This window comes from Bos mutus, chromosome 9 (assembly GCF_027580195.1).
Source record: "Bos mutus isolate GX-2022 chromosome 9, NWIPB_WYAK_1.1, whole genome shotgun sequence".
NCBI lineage: Eukaryota > Metazoa > Chordata > Mammalia > Artiodactyla > Bovidae > Bos > Bos mutus.
In genome coordinates this window covers 94743870-94760709 of record NC_091625.1, presented here as the reverse complement: position 1 = coordinate 94760709, position 16840 = coordinate 94743870, and the positions used below count along the sequence as shown (strand labels likewise).

General features: G+C 49.0%; 2 protein-coding genes across 3 annotated transcripts in view; one reads left to right on the top strand and one right to left on the bottom strand.

Moving 5' to 3' along the window:
* Window positions 1-3197: 3197 nt before the first annotated feature.
* On the top strand, window positions 3198-10691 carry DYNLT1 (dynein light chain Tctex-type 1). Its single transcript, XM_070376965.1, has 5 exons — window positions 3198-3293; window positions 5935-5976; window positions 9403-9526; window positions 9889-9966; window positions 10253-10691. Exons 1-5 carry the CDS (start codon window positions 3267-3269, stop codon window positions 10321-10323), a joined length of 342 nt encoding a protein of 113 aa, XP_070233066.1. The 5' UTR covers window positions 3198-3266; the 3' UTR covers window positions 10324-10691.
* A 2904-nt stretch (window positions 10692-13595) lies between these two features.
* The window catches only part of TMEM181 (transmembrane protein 181), a 61079-nt gene continuing 57834 nt past the window's right edge, over window positions 13596-16840 (bottom strand). For both annotated transcript variants that reach the window (XM_070376963.1, XM_070376964.1), the window contains exons 15-17: window positions 15772-15861; window positions 14910-14976; window positions 13596-14548 (exon numbers count right to left, since the gene is read on the bottom strand). In XM_070376963.1, the coding sequence (XP_070233064.1) occupies window positions 14470-14548; window positions 14910-14976; window positions 15772-15861 (236 nt within the window). In that variant the 3' untranslated portion in view covers window positions 13596-14469. The remainder of the gene's footprint in view (window positions 14549-14909; window positions 14977-15771; window positions 15862-16840) is intronic.

The window sequence follows — 16840 nt, the reverse complement described above, 5'->3', positions numbered from 1 at the left end:
ACAGGATTCTTACCTTAGATGTGTGTTAGACACAAGTTTATTTTCTTCTCCATTAAAACATTACAGTCTTCAGGCTAGAGTATTTTGCAACTGCTGTCTTCATCATCATACGTATCATCATTATTAGTGACTTGGCATGACTCCACTGCACATCTCAGTAAGACACCCCTAACCTCAGGGAAAGGAAGGAAAACCTCGAACATACGCAGGATAAGATTTGGATGCCAAAGGGCTGCAGAGCCCAGACAATACCAGGAGACACAACTGTGGCTGTGGATATCATTTGTTGAGGTGACATGGCTAGGATTATTAGGCCCACACTTGCTAAATAAGGCATTGACAATACCAATCCTTATTTCCAAAGAATGTATTTAACAGATTCCACTAGAAACAAAGAAAGCACACAACACCTGCCAACCCATGGCTAAGCCCCAAATTGAAAAACAAACCCAAGATCCAACCCACTGACTGCACGAAAACTAAACGTTATTCTAAAATCTGGCTGAACACGGGAGATCCGTGAGCAGTTCTGAGTCAGTGTGTTTATACTCCAGGACTTCTGATGGACATTCATTCTCGGCAGAGCGGAAGTGCTAGTCACCTGCCAGCTGCCACAGTGATTGTAAATTCCTTAGCCCTAACAAAGTGTACATCAATTGGGCAGAACACAACACTTGCACTGCATTGTTGTAAGCACTACAACATCACTGAGCCTAGAATTCAAGACCTCACACTGACAAAAATTAGATTTTCAAATTTTTCCATACAGACCATATCCTAGTCAACTCTGCAGCTTCCACTGCAGTTCACAGACTGCCACAAAGTGAGTGCTCACTGCATGTGTGCTAAGTGAACACACAATCCTGAAGATAAACAGACCAATTTGTCCATTTCTGGGGCAGACTCAATATAACTATGACTGTATTAAGATAATATAACTATCCGTGTATTAAGATCACTGAATGAATATTCTTTGACAGTTAAAACTGGAGAGTAGAACCAATGCAGATAAGCTGAAGTCATGTCAATTTTTTTAAAAGTTCACAGTCACATGTTTTCTGTTGATTTATGCACATGCTGGTGACTTTCAGTCACAATATAACTTAAGATGGAGTAGGACATGGCACCCCACTCCAGTATTCTTGCCTGGAGAATCCCATGGACAGAGGAGCCCAGCGGGCTACAGTCCATGAGGCTGCAAAGAGTCGGACACAACTGAGCACACACATTATACTGTCTGTGTGATTCCAAAGTATTATCAATGCCGTATCCTAGCAGCCATTCAGGATGCTCACTTGAATCAGGAAATTCTTAAAAGGCTGTGGAGCAATTTAGAAAAGAGGTCTCAAAGCTCACTCAGAACCTGTCCGCTCCTGCTTTGCACATAATTCTAACACACTCAGCTAGTGGGCCTCTGAGGCCTCCCTATGGAAGCAGAAGAAAATCAGAAGAGGGAAAAGGCCCCTGCCTGGCTGAAGAGGGTAGTGCCGCTGAGGAGCTGGAACTGGGCAGGTGGGGTCAAGTGACCAAGAAGGACACCTAAAAAGAGATCTTGGGATCTCAGGAGAAGCTAGATGTGGGGAAGACAAAACAGAAATGGCAGGCTTAGCATCCCATGTAGACTGAGGCTTGAGGCTGAAACACTGGGAAAAGTGAGTGGAAGCCAGACTCGGAGAAGCAGAAACCAGGTGTGAGAGAGCAGCCTGTTGCCACCCAGCAGGTCCTCTTGGTCAGGTCAAATGTCCAGGGCAAGGCAGCCTTGTGTCTTTCACCCTCCCCTCTCCCCTATCCCACAAACCAGGAAGGTGATTGCATTTTCCTCCACTCCCAGTTCTCTGCAACTGGGTAGGGGGCAGAACTAATGTGTGGGAAAATGATTCTTTTAACACATTTTAATTGTGTGCTTACCACAGGCCAGGTACAATCAAAGGGGCAGGGGATCCATTAGTCAATCAATTGGATTTCTGCCAGCATGGAACTTAGCTTCTATAGCGTAAGAAACAAGGGTTGCAGATGAATTGAATGTGGGTGCTGCAGCTTAATTCTGCAAAGTCTCAGGGTCCCCTGGTCAAATCCTTCCTAGGAGGATGGGAAATGGTTTTTAGCTACTGGGCTTTGGAGAGGGTGTGGTAAAAACAACAGAAATCGCAGCCCCCAAAGCCAAAGTTTTTAACCTCAGATCGCGTGCAAGCTGATACACCTATCCCAGCCCTTCTTGGAGAGCCACTGAGAATTGCCCAGGGCAACCACTAATTTTTATAAAGACGCTTGTCTACAAGTTAAAGGTATGCCTACATCATTCTGGTTAAGGCTGCCAGGAAGTGTGCAGCATTTTACAACATTTTCTACCCCAAACAATGTTTTAATGGTACTTGAAGGGGAAAAAAAAAATTATATGGAAAACCTACTTCCCCAAAGGTAAGCTTCGTTCAGATCTAAAGTTTCCTAATTCCGGAACCCCCAAGGGGGCCGCAAACAATATCTCAGACAGCCCATCACGTTCCGAAATCACTTTACTATTTGTTACTAGGTGTCCAAACCGGCTTACTTGTTCAAACGAATCCAACAGGGTACAAACTTCAGGGAGGGGCCAGGACAGCCCTTCCCCTCCCGGCCTGACTTTTTCCAGTTTGTTTTGTTTTAGCTAAGGCTGTTGGAAGAGACTCTTGAGAGTCCCTTGGACAGCAAGGCGATTCAACCAGTCAGTCCCAAAGGAAATCACTTCTGAATATTCATTGGAAGGGCGGATGCTGAAGCCGAACCTCCAATCGTTTGGCCACCTGATGCGAAGAACTGACTCATTGGAAAAGATCCTGATGCTGGGAAAGACTGAAGGCGGGAGGAGAAGGGGACCACAGAGGATGAGATGGTTGGATGGCATCACCGACTCAATGGGCATGAGTTTGAGTAAACTCCACTGAGTTGGTGATGGACAGGGAAGCCTGGTGTGCTGCAGTCCATGGGGTCGTAGAGTCGGACACGACTGAGCGATTGAACTGAACTGTCCAGGGAGCTGCCGGGACACCCTGGTGGAGGGAAGGTGTCCCGGAGGAGACGCGCGGCTCCCTGACGGCGGGAGGAGGGGCGGGCCCCATCCCGCGGGCACTGCAGGTACCCCGAGGCGCACAGGCCCGAGGGAAAGGGCGGTGCCCTAGACGAGGCGGGGTGCAAGCGAGGGGGCGCGGTCTGAGCGCGGGGGCGGGGTCTGAGCGCGCCTGCGCAGTGCGCTCCACTTGGGGAGGCGGCGGCGACGCGCGGGCGGCAAGATGGAAGACTACCAGGCCGCCGAGGAGGTAACGCCCGGTGGGCTACAGGACGGGCGGCGGCCGTGGATGCGGGGTGCGGGCGGGCGGGCGGCAGCAGCCAGGGCCGTGTGCGGGCACCCGGGCTGCCTCTGGGCCTGGGCGGTGGCCGTTCCCGGCGCCCCGCCGAGCGCTTCGCGGACTCCGGGCGTCTTCGCCCTGCCCTGGGGGCCGGGGGCGCGGAGGGGGCGCGGCTCCCGTGGTTCCTCCGGGAGTGGGCTCCGCACGCCCGGACGCCTTCCTCCGGCGGTGCAACATCCCCCGGGGATCTCCTCTGCCGCGCCCCCGGCCCCCCGCGCCCCGGCCCTCCGCGCCCCCGACCCCCTGCGTCCCCGGACCCCCTGCGTCCCGCGGTCCCCTGCATCCCCCGACCCCGGCCGTCACTCGCGCCCTTTACTCCGAGCGCAGACCCCTGCCCAGGCGGATGGAGGAGGCTGAAGGCCGCGTGTGCGTCTGCCGGCTGATGTTTGGGAGTCTCCAGAGTGACATGCACACCTGACCCGCACCCCCAGTTACAGCTCCCCAAGGGGCCCCCAGTCATGGACTTGCTGCTCTGGCCACGGGCAGCAGGCAGACGCGCCCGCGAGGAGAACCTGCCTTTTTGTCTTGGGTTCCTCTCCTGCTCTCCACGCTGTGCGCACGCCCACCACGGTGCGCACGCCACCGTCGCTCACGTTTCATTTGACAAGACAGTCCGATAGCTACGATTTTGGTGGGGTGGTGGGGTGGTGGGGTGGTGGGGTGGTGGGGCGGGAGGTCATTGCCCCATTGAAGAAGTCGGGTAAAGCATACAGTTATTTGCCAGGCAGAAGGTATTCGTTGTTAACGTGTGCTATGTCCTGGCTTTCCTTCCAGCTGAGGAGCATTCAGGGAATGATAGCTGACGGCTGCTGCTCTCACAGAATGGTTGCCCCTTTTCTTCTCGCTAAATAGTTCTGGTTGAAGTACAAATAATGAAGTAGAAACAATGGAGCCCTGTGTATTATGCAGCCTTCCTAACCAGCACGACCTTCTATGGTAGTGTCACCATCAGTGTCCGAAGGGTGGTAGCAACCTAGGGAATGTTTAGGGAGAAGCCACAGTTCAGGAGCGGGTAGCCACGGAAAAGCTTTTCCCTGTCAACTGTGCAGTCATTGGAGAATGGCTTGTATTACAGGAATTATTGAGTAACTTTGAAAAAGTAAATATAGAGGAAGTCCTTCAAACCGGAGTTTTTAATACTCTGCCTTCTCATTCTGGCCCTCACCAAGGAGGTGGCTCAGTGACTTCCTTATTCCAGAACTCAACTGCATATCTGAGAAATGAAGGGGCTGAACAGAATGGTGTGTGTTTTACATAAGATAAAGCCCTGGAGGCTGAGACCATGACTGTCTTCTCTCTAGTAGGCCTGCCTTCCTTGTTTCCTGACCTACAGAGCCAGTAGGTCAGTAACAGCCCTACTGACCCCCACGTCTGCTAACTTCATGTAGACACCTGCATCTTTGTAACTCTTCTCCGTTCATCTTTCCTGCAGAAGCTGAAACTGCCCAGTGGATTCTGTACAGCTGCTGTACTTTCCACTAAAAGTCCACTGAAATGCCTCTCACCCTTTCTCATATTTTAACCACATGGAAACTTACACAGGGACTTTCTGTATGGTTTAGAACCACTGAGGCCTCTTGGAAGGATCTTTTAAACTTGGAGAAGTAATTTAAGATACTACAGATTTTCGTTAACTTGGTGAGCTGGCTTTGTCTCCAAGCATGACTTCTGAGTACAGTGGGTGAGGGGCTTCAGGCAGTCAGCTCCTGACTCTCCTGGGGAGGAAGGGGCATTGCTGGAACTGGGCTTCAGTGGTCAGCAGCCCAGCGGGGAAGAACGCTCCTTGCCCACCTCTCTGCCTTTGTCCCACCAGGATGCATTGGGGCTGAGGGCCGGGGCTGCCCCCTGGAAATCGCTTATAGAGCTCAGGAAATGAGGTTCCTGGACTCTGGGAACCTTGTACCCATTCAGATGCACCGCATGTAAAAAGAAAGAAAACCACTAAAGCTCCTGGCACTAGACGACTGCTGGCAGCCTGTCTCCCAGGTCATCTTGACATGCTGGCTGAGAACCGCCGTGCCTTCAGCTGACTATAGTCCTGAAGCCAGACAGAGTTGAGAAAGAAAATATTAACCGGAAATAGGAAAGTCATTGTAAATTTTACCACTAAGAGTGGTTTCAAAATCCAAAACGTCTTATGTTTCAAACCTCCTGATTAGTTTACATTAGGAAAAGAGTTAATTCATACAAAAGTCGAGTAACTCATTGAACATCCATATTTGTTAATGATCCTCACAGCCGGCTGAAATGGATGGACAGGTTGAGATCTAAAGTGATCTTAAGTCTTAGTCTTATGGGTCATGGCATGATTAGAAAGAAAAACCAAAAAACCTTGAAACCGTATACATGTACTCTAAGTCTCCTGCCTCTCACTAGCTCTGTGGTCCTCAGAGCTACTTAATATTTTTCTCAGTAAAATGAACAGCCTGGTTAGATTATTTTTAAGGTCTTCATTTCTGAATTATATTCATTACCTAAATTTGCATTAATCAGTGCAGTGGGAAAGGATCTTTTAAATCAATTGGGCTTAAATACTTTTTTTCCCTTACAGACTGCTTTTGTTGTTGATGAAGTGAGCAACATCGTAAAAGAGGTAAGAGGAGAAATGCTTCCTTTTTGAATGTTTGATTAATGGCTTATATGAGTGAAAATAATGTGTTTTAAATACTATCTTGGAATTGTTTCAGCTGAGCCTGTGTGTTTTGGCATTTCAAATAACAGTTGTTACTTCAATGAATATCTAGATAAGAATTACTCCCATATTATGTAAATTATATATTTTGAGACAGGAAATTTTATATACTGGCATCATTATTGTCACTAAAGCTTGGTTCTATAATCTTTTAGCATAAAAGACTCATGATATACAAATAAACATTTCTAATGTTTAATGAAGAGTGAATATTAAAAAATTGAACAACTTCTAGTCACTCAAGACCTGGTGCTGCACTTGGGGCTCTTTTTTTTTTTTTTAACATTCCTAAACCATCCACTTTATTGACCATGGTACCCCCTTTAGATGATAAGAATGGGAGTCAAAAAGGCTATTTGCTCATTCATTCAAAAATACATGTCAAGGGTGCATGCAGGGGACTGACGCCCAGAGAGTTTACAAAATTGGGGAGGGGAGGGCATTTATCGGATAATCACACTGCGTTCCTCGTGTGGTACTGTGAGGGATTACCCATCTAGTGAGCTCAGAGCTGGGATCTGGAGAAAATAGAAGAGTAGGGTTCCTGTGCTGTGTTGTGCTTAGTTGCTCAGTTGTGTCTGACTCTTTGTGACCCCACGGACTGTAGCCCGCCAGGCTTTTCTGTCCATGGGGATTCTCCAGGCAAGAATACTGGAGTGGATTGCCACGCCCTCCTCCAGGGGATCTTCCTAATCCAGGGATCGAACCCAGATCTTTCAAACTGCAGGAGGATTCTTTACCGACTGAGCTACCAGGGAAGCCCAAGAATACTGGAGGAGGTAGCCTATCCCTTCTCTAGGGGATCTTCCCGACCCAGGAATCAAACCAGGGTCTCCTGCATTGCAGGCGGATTCTTTACCAGCTGAGCTACTGGGGCAGCCCCAGGAGTAGGGTTAACTTAGCGAAAAGAGGGGAACAGATATTCCAGACTGAACAAGTGCAAGGGCCCTGTGGTAAGGAACGTCCTGGTGTGTCTGAGGGACTTGTAGGGAGGTGGGGGTGTCTGGACTAGTGCGGGGCGCTGGGGAGAGCGCCTGGGGCAGGAATGAGGCCAGAAACAGCGCATAGTGAAGCTGGGGGCTCAAAGACGGTCATTAGATGATCTCAGTTGGACAATACCATTTGAAGTTTTCTATATGATTTAGAGTTGACTTTAATGCAAACTGTTGTTAATGCAAGTTATTGACAAATGCCAGAGTGATTAAAGAACTACAACCTATTTTTATGAACATCATCAAAAAGCAAAATGATTAAAAAAAAAAAGCGAAGTGATCTTGTTCTGCCATATACAGTATTGCACACGAGGCATCATTTTCTAGTTGCTTTGCAGGATCTATAACACTCTGCTTTTCATTGTTGTTCAAAATACAGTGTTTCTTAGGAACACAGTGGGGAGCAGGAAGATGGGTGAATTTCACTAGAGCTGTGAGAAGGGGAGTTGGTTTGTTAGGAAGTCTCCTTGGGTCTCACTTGTTTTCTGCACAGTCTTTGACTTGGTTGCCAGGCAGCAAGTTTGATACTACTGCAGCCAGAGCTTCCCAGTCTCCCTGGAGGCACAAGTAACATTGCGGTTGGTGTTCCTTTCACGTTGACCACCCGATCACTCACTTGAGCAGCTTTTTCTGCCCCTGGGCAGTAGGTTAATTCTGTACTCAAGCTATTATTAAGTACTGCATAGTAGTAAACTTGGATGGGTCCAAAATTAGAGGAAGGTTTTCCTCCCTCCCTGAAAAGCAGTGAATTCCAAAGTGAATGTGGAGAGAACGGCCGGAGTTAGTGGTTTAGCTTGAGCACAGCCCCCACTTTGACAGAGCTGCTCGCTCAGCCGTGTCCAACTCATTGTGACCCCACGGACTAGCCTGCCAGGCTCCTCTGTCCATGGGATTATCCCAGCAAGAATACTGGATTGGGTCAATATTTCCTCCTCCAGGGGATCTTTCTGACCCAGAGGTTGAACCTAAGTCTCCTGTACCTCCTGCATTGGCAAGTGGATTCTTTACCACCGAGCCATCTGGGAAGCCCCATTTGACAAAGCTGAGCCCAGACCTATTAATACCTTTGTCCCCTGAAACCAGGACAGGCATAAACATAAAAGGCCCAGAAAATCATAGAATAGGAATATCCTCACTACCAACTTCACCAAGAGGTGAGGCCAGGGATCATGTGTATTCCTGAATAACCCCTGAAGCACACAGCGTGAACTGTCCCAGAATACAGCAGAGAAGAGAAGATAAGCAGTTTCATAATAAAAAATGTGTCACAAACTTAAATAAGGTTTTGAAATAGAGCAGTTCTTTAGTTTTCTGAAAAACATACTTCTGTGATGACATTACCAGAAAATGCTGAATAAAGAAAGTATTTGTAAATACATGATTATCTGGATAGGTTTGTACATTGTTGATTATACAACCCACAAAGATTCCTCTATCTACTGTACTTTTAAGAAAGCAATGGAAAAAAAAAAAAAAAAGCAATGGGCAAAGGGGAGTATTTTCTAGCCTCAGTGGGAAGAAAATGCATTGCTTATCTCTAGATAATTAATCACAACAGCAAACATTAAATTCAGTCAAAATGTTTAAAAAATTTGACAGATGCTATATAATTATGTATTTTAAAAAATGAATAAAGAGGGCTTTCCTAATGGCTCAGTGATAGAGTCTGCCTGCAAGTTCAGGAGATGGGTTCGATCCCTGATCTGGGACGATCCCATATGCCAAGGAGCAGCCGTGCCCGGGTGCCACAGCTGTTGAGCCTTTGCTCTAGCGCCCGGGAGCCACAACAACTGAGCCCACATGCCACAAGAAAAGAAGCAATGAAAAGTCCAAGCACTGAAACTAGAGAGTACCCCCTCTCATCCCAACTAGAGAAAAAGCCCTTGCAGCAGCGAAGATGCAGTACAGCCAAAGATAAATAAATAAAAATGTTAAAATGAATAAAGGGACCTCTTGATAGCCCAGTGATTAAGAACCTGCCTTCCAATGCCAGGGACACGGGTTCGATCCCTGGTTGAGGAACTAAGATCCCGTGTGCCATGGAGTAACTAGACCCACACACTGCAACAAAGATCCCAAGTGCTGCAACTAAGACCCAGTGCAGCCAAAACTTTAAACATGATAATCAAAGTGAAAGATAAAGCATTCAAATGGAATGTAATACTGCTAAAAGGTATGTCTGCAAAGGAGTCCTCAGGGTTCCCAACAGGCTTGCTTTCACTTTATGCAAAGTGTAACTCGGCAGTTGGTAGGGCGCAGTGCTCACTGTGCTGGCCTCAGGAGTGGCCCGAAGGGGTGCTGTGCCAACACTGACCGGCTGTGCTCTGTCTTCCAGGCCATAGAAAGCGCCATCGGTGGCAACGCCTATCAGCACAGCAAAGTCAATCAGTGGACCACAAACGTAGTGGAGCAGACCTTAAGCCAACTCACCAAGCTGGGGAAGCCATTTAAGTACATCGGTAAGGCACCTTTACTTCTGGTGGGTGGTGGTGGTGGTTCTTTAAGTACCGCTGAGAGGGAGTCTGTGAGAGGAGACAGCAGAGGCAGTTCCCGGAGGAGCATGTCACCGGCCTGTGCACACCCACCTGGGCTGCGTGGCTGTGGGAATGACTGCGGACCACGTCCCAGGACGTCACAGCATTTCAGATCCGCTGCTTTTAGAGTAAGCACGTGGTGAGGTGTCAGCTTCCTAGGACCAGGCGCTCTACCCCTACAATCATTTTCATTTTGAACGTCAGCCATGTGATCTAATACACATATGAGGACAGAGAGGAATGTGTTGCCAAGTAGATTCCTCTAATAAAAGTTTGTTTTTCTTTAGTGACCTGTGTGATCATGCAGAAGAATGGAGCGGGCCTGCACACGGCAAGCTCGTGCTTCTGGGACAGCTCCACCGATGGTAGGTTTTCCTTCCCCAGGAAGGCTTGTCCCCGGCACGTCCCTGAGGGACCCTGCTGAGATCTAGACTATTCAGATTCATGTTTTAGGAAATGTGTGTTGGTTGTTTCATGTCTTTGAATGCATTATTTATTAGTCACCTTTTAAAACGTTTTATAGAAGAGAGACGGGCCAACCTTCTTTGTTGGCTACAGAGAGTTGAGTACTGAGCGTTTGGCCTGATCCTGAGAACTCGGAAGGCCCGGCTCTTCCGGTTTTCAGGGCAACACGCCTCCTTCCCCCCGCAGGGAGCTGCACCGTGCGATGGGAGAACAAGACCATGTACTGCATCGTCAGCGCCTTCGGCCTGTCCATCTGACAGCCGCCCCGCCCGACCTCTCTCCTTCCACCACATCCCTTCTCTCCCATCTTCTAACCACCAGCCGGCTATTCAGCGATCTCCTTTCTCATCCAAAGTGTGTTTTTGTGGCACTCTCAACATGTAGAGAAAAAAACAAATAACCACACTGCTCTCTGTGACCTGCACACCAAGTCAGAGGCGTTGTCACCGCAGGTAGGCAGGAGCCTGTCCTGCCGCTTGTCTTAACTCTGAATGTTTCTTCTCAAAGGTGCTAAAAGCCGAAATCTGCTAGTGTGAAACTTTCTCTACTCTCTGAAACGAATCAAATACACTAATTTTCCATACTTTGTACTTTTTGTTAGAATAATAAATTATTCCGATTTAAAGTGTGTGTTTTCTTCATTGTCTAAATAGTATCACAGGTAAATTCACCATATTTAGTTACTGGCTAGAATTTGTAAAACTGTAAAAAAGCAGGAAAGGTTGCAGTTCTGCTTTGGTTCTCTCCAGTACGGTGACCACCCGGGGGCTGGGGGCTCTTGACTGCTCTGCTGTGTCCTGGCTGGATTTCTGCCCTGAGCATCAGTCACTCTTCACTCTCAAGTCCTTTCTCTTCTGGAGCTTCAGGGGCAGGAAGTGGGCAAGCTGGACATTCTTTTAGCCAAAGGGCACTCTCGGCCCAAACCCGACCCGTAACACAGCAGCTTCTACTCATCAGTTTTTCAGTAGCAATCACAACAAACGTGTTTTAGTACTTTACTGCTTACGCACTGTTTTCACAGTGGCTCATTTTGTGTCCACAATAATTAGCCCATTAAGGAGTCAGAAAAGGTGTTGGGAGGTTATCTGATTTAAAGTTATATCCAAGTTAAGTGAGGTGGGGCCCAAACCCTGGTCTTACCTCGCCTTCAGGGCTCATCCAGGGCCATGTTTACACAACAATAGACACACTTCTGCATCACCTGCTGAACTGGAAAAAGCCCTGCTCTCGTCCCTAAAGTGCCTAAATGGTCACCTTAACGCCACATGCAAAGAGGAAGCCACTGTACATAAACAGGATCAAATATTAACAGTGTAGTAACATCCACCAGAATGGTAGTAAAAAGCTAAAGATTCACACGATTTGAAGAAAAACCAGAGTAGAGAAACGCAGTCTCAATGAAGCCACTCCCACAGTGTGAATCTGCCGTAAATAAACGTTTATTGACTTCTGATTACAGTGATCATTCTGTGACCCAGGGTAGTGTGCTCGCTGAAGCACTTCCAGGGTCTAATATTCAGCTCTAGCTTTCCCATTGAGCCTAAGATTTAGAGTTGTTTTATTTTACAAACATTTACAATCCTTTTGTAAAAAGGCAGTTTCCAGTAGCAGAAAATCCTTCTGTGTTTCATAGTCTGGCGTTACATTCTTGTGTCCTACATCCAGTCCTCAACGAGATGTCCCTTTTCCTCACCCCTTCTCTAAGCTTCGGTGTTCTTCCCTGTGAAGAGGATTCCAGGAAATAAGGTACTGACCACGTCGTACGTAACATACTGAACAGTAACTTTACCTTGAGTAAACAGTTCACAGAGTACTTGAGGCTGGTGACATTTGTCCTGTAACCTGCCCATTTAGCAAGCTGGCTTTACATACTGAATCTGAACTTTTACTGCAATCTGTAATTATGTACAGGAACAATCTTACAAACCTTGAATATATTTTATATATCCCCTTCTTTAGCCTTTCAAATGGGGCTTAAGAGAGAAAACTGCATCACTGCGCTGCTTTAATGATTTAATAATAAATCAAGCGGACCTTTATCCTCATGGATAATGAAGCTCTCTAGGGAAACTGAAAGGTCTGTGGTCATCTTCCAGGTTCCCCAGACTAGACCAGTATAAAAAATTATCCCCAAGATGATGTTATTCACGCCGTTACCATGGAAGAACTAAAGTCAGCCCTTTGGATTTTTAATTTTAGTTTACAGAACTCTGATAACCCTCCAAGACCAAAAAAATAATAATTTTCCTGCTACCATCTAAGGTTGCTGGCAGACTTTAGTGTTATAACCTAGTACCTATGGCACATGCTAAATGCTATATACTTTAAGCACATTTTTACATGGAAGATGTAATATGTTGACATACATGATACACCAGAGAAGATAAATTGAAAATGCATGATTTAATAAAGAACCATTTCCCCCTACTTTCTTTCATAACTTCCTTGTTTCCAATCTAGTTACAGAAAGTTAATAAATACTCCCTTATTTTTCATTTCACTGACCTGATGCTATCAAGAATCAACGTACGAAGATCAATCATCAGTTAACAGTTACACTACAGGACAAGAATAAGTTGTAAAAATGCCTAAATGTGTACAGCTAAATGCCTCAGATACTTTACAATTACTGGTAAAAGCGTTCCAAATTATGGACAGTTACAACAATTAAAACTTGTAAACTGTAACATACTAGAATACATTAATCAGCACAAGTAACTTTTCATCAGTTTACATAAAATTACTTATATGAGTCTTAATAGAAGTAAGTTTGGTAACAGAAAATTTTTTCAATACCTCTGAATATACAGAATCAAAAAAAAGGAATCACATCATTGCAGATGTAAAAACCAGTAAACTTGAATTACCCTTGCAACAACACAACTGTTTGAATTCAAACTTTCTTATTTACAGGGTTTTAAAAACAAATATAAATGGAATCCATATTAAAGGTATGTTAAATTAAGAAGAAAAGTACAAAGTCATAATAAATAGTCTTTCAGGAAGCTCTCTAAGGCCCGGCACTACCTGAAGAGGACTATGCCTTTGAGCTCTGCGTGGTAGCTGGAGAGTCAATGCATAGATGGAGAAAGTGGAGGCGCTGTTTGCAGGGTGGAACAATCACGTCCCTACCTGTTGTGTTTGCCCAGATGGCACGCATCAGGATGTCTGCAGTGCTCACAGGTGAACCGTTCAAGAGACGAGTGTGCATGCCAGAGGAAAGGCAAAGGAGACAGCTCCACCTCCCACACTTGGCCTTGATAGAAAGGAGCTGGGGTCTCCAGGGCCTTCTCCTGGATTCAGCAGCTCCAGACGGCACTTACGCAGAGCAATTCACCCGTTTACCTGACGACCGTGTGAAGCTCACGAGGCAGGAATGATTCCCCACAAATTACCTTCTCCCCAAAGATGTTCTTCCATAAACCATCTAAAAATGTGTTACCTTCTTGCACCTAGTTTCCAAATGTGAAGCTGAAGAGCTTTTTGGCAATAACGAATCTGTAGTATTGTTATCAGTCACTTGTTTAGCTTTTATTGAAAAAAAAAAAAAAAAGCTCTACAGGAGTATCGTCCTTAACAGAGCTACTACTGCTCAATGGAATTTCATGGGTACCCTCCTCCCCACCCCAACCACAGGGGCCTCATCCATATTCATGACATAAGGCTCACAGACCTCTAGAAGACTCGTGACAGTGAGACCCTTCCCTGTCAACTGGAGCTGACGACCTGTCAATCCTTAAGGAACCCTGTCGAACCCTCCTCAGAACTCCTGAGACCCTGGCTCTGCTTTGGTGGCGGTCTTCACCTCGAACCTGCCCACCCAGCCTCCCTCTCCCCCTCAACAGCCCTTGCGTAGACGTCTCATAGCAACCGACCCCGGTGACCCGAAGTGGAGATGCGTGGTCATCCGGAGCCCCGGCCGCTCAGCGGGGAAGGACCGCCCTCGTGGGGCAGCCTCAGAAATGGGCTTCCCTGTGAAGGGTCGACAGCTGGTGCCACGGGGCAGGGGAGAAAGGGAGCGAGAAGGGAGCGCCACCACGCTGCGGGCCACACTCACAAAGGCTTTCCGGGAACTCAAAATCAGCAAACTTTTTTTTTTAAGCATGTAATTCTCTCTACTAAGAACAGGAATGATTTCTTTCTTACCATTGAAAACAGCTTGTCTCTCATCTGGAATCTGAAAAAATGATTTGGCTAAAACTTTTTGTCAGGGCCTCTCTTCCCAAATAAACGCCATCAGTGTGACGGTAAATTTAGGCCCAACATTTAAATTAGCCCTCAGTTTTGGTTTTCCTTTCAAACATGTGTAAACGAATGAGGACCAGGGCGTCTCTGCACGTCAGACTGGTCCGGGTCCGGGGAAGGCAGGCCGGGGCGCGCTCGCCGGGGCCAGCGGCCGGGCCTCAGTCGCTCTCGGAGCCCTCCTTGTACTGGGCCCGGATGGCCTGGCCGTTCTGCAGGGGCATCTCTTCATAGTCACTCCTGTCACGGAAGAGACCTCTGACACCCCGGGCTCCGACAGTGTGGACTTCTCTCCACGCCGCGGCGCCATCCTGAGAGCCCGGCCCCTGCTGGCTCGCCCCATTCCTCTCGCTGCCTCCCCCTCCTCCAGCCCCTCCACCGCCAGGGCCTGCAGCCCAGAACCACGTGCGCAGATGCCCAGCAGGAAGGCACGCGGCCCCTCCTGAACCAGGGGTCGGAGACACGCCTGGGTGGATCAAAAGGGCCGATACTGTGAACAGCTCCTCAGATGGCTCGCCAGCCTCCTTGGTGAACGCACAGAGGCAGGCTGAGGGCTTCCCGCGGGACAGACAGCCTTTAGCAGAGATGGGACTTAACGTACCCGTAGATCACGTCGTCATCCGAGTCGTTGAGCATGGAGAAGGCAGGGTTGTCCTTCAGCTGCGACTCTGAAAACCAACAAGCATTGTTGTGTCATTAGCCCGGAGAGGCTGGGCGCTGTCCTGGGAAAAGGATGAGGGTCGGACAGAGCTGGATTTCTGTCCTCGCCTCCACCGGTTACGGCCGGTGTCAGCCGGACAGGTGGTTCCGAGTCCTGGCGGGGGATGTGCTCACCTACAGGCCAGGACAGTGTGGGGAGGCTTGGTGGGAGCCTGGGGGGACTGAGCCCCCTGGAGGAGACTGCGAGCCAGCTGCCCCACACCCTGGAATCCTCCCAGGTCCTCACGAGAGCCAGGCCACCCTCCTACCTGGGGCCTGAGCTACCCCTGGTCCGGATCTGTCACCGCGGATGGGAGTACCAAATGCCGCCAGGGCCTTGGGCACGTACTGGGAACTCCTCCACGGACAGCCTGTAGCCGGGGTGCGCCAAGTGCTGCCTGGGTTCCAGAGAGCTTGCCCCCTTCTCATCCCGGGCGGGAGGGCTGCTGGGTTTGCTTTTTGGTTTGGTCCTTGGGGAGGTGGGCTGGGGGTACATAGGGCTTTCTTTTGATGGTCAGGGCACTCGTGTTCCACAGATCATTTCAGGGCACCGGGCGGGGGGAGTGTCATGATGCTCGTGTCAGGGCCCACCGACATGCTCGGTTCTTGCATGAGGGGCTGTGATGACACAGAACTTGCTGGGCTCCACCTGTAGCTTGGGGCTCACTGTGAGTGCCCACCTGGTCTCCCTGCTCCAGAGCAGGTTCTGCAGTCACGGCGCCCCTGCCAAGGGGAGGTGGGCAGGGAGTCAGGGGGCAGCTTACCATACAGGGCGTTCTTCGAGGGCGAGTACACAAAGGCCAAAGTGTAGAGGTAAAAGTTCAACAAGCCGTAGAAAGACAGGAATTCAGCTGGTGACAGCGGTCAAGGGAAGCAGCAGGCCCGGACACGTCTCCTTGCTGTTAGCCAGCCCCGCCCCCAACCAGCTAGGCCCTTGGGGGTCCATGCCCAGACGTCAGGGTGCCACAGGGCAGGTCCAGCCAGAGGGCACAGTAACCTTCCCGGGGCACCTGGAATCCCCAGGTGAGCTGTGCCCTCTCCTATCCACGGCAGGACCTGCTGCCATCAAGTCACACACAAAGGGTGGGAAGGCCACACAGGTATGGGTGAGTCAACGGTGAAATGAAGACCTGGAAACAAGACTCTCAAACTGGTCCTTCTTAGACTTTTCTGAATTACAGACCCTTTAGAGAATCTGATAAAAGCTTAGTGTGAAACTCAGTTACCGAATTGTGAACAATCATGCATTGACTCCAAGGATGTAAATAAGAGGCCCCACAGAAAGAACCCAAGACATCCAGGGTGAACCCCAAAGTGTCCCCTGATGGATGCCACCACTGAGAGCAGAGAGGGGAGCGCACAGCTGACCTGGTCATGCATCTGAAAGGGGGGTGGTTACTGCCGAGCAACGGGGCCTCCGGGATCACAGGAGCCCTGCCCTGAGACACCGGTGTCCCCCACAGCTGGACACACCTGGGAGATGCTAAGGGATGCCCTCTGGGAGAGAAGACTCCCGAGTCAGTGCTCGGCAGGGGGAGGCGGGCAGCCCCGGCCTGACCCAAGGGAGGCTCCGATGGTGACTTGCCCCACTCCAGTCCCCACCCCACAAGGGGACAGCCGTGGCAGGTGCTGGGGTCCCCGGGCTTGACCCATCTGGTGAGCGACCCCTGGGGACGGCTGAGCCCCGCAGCAGCCTTGGGGCCTCTCACTCGGGGGGACAGGCGTGGAGCCCCCAGGGTATGCTGGACTCTTGCCTCTTCTGGACGCTCAGAGGCCTGAAATGCTACCCACTCCACTAGGCTGTGTGCCTGACATCTTCCCAGAAAAGGATAT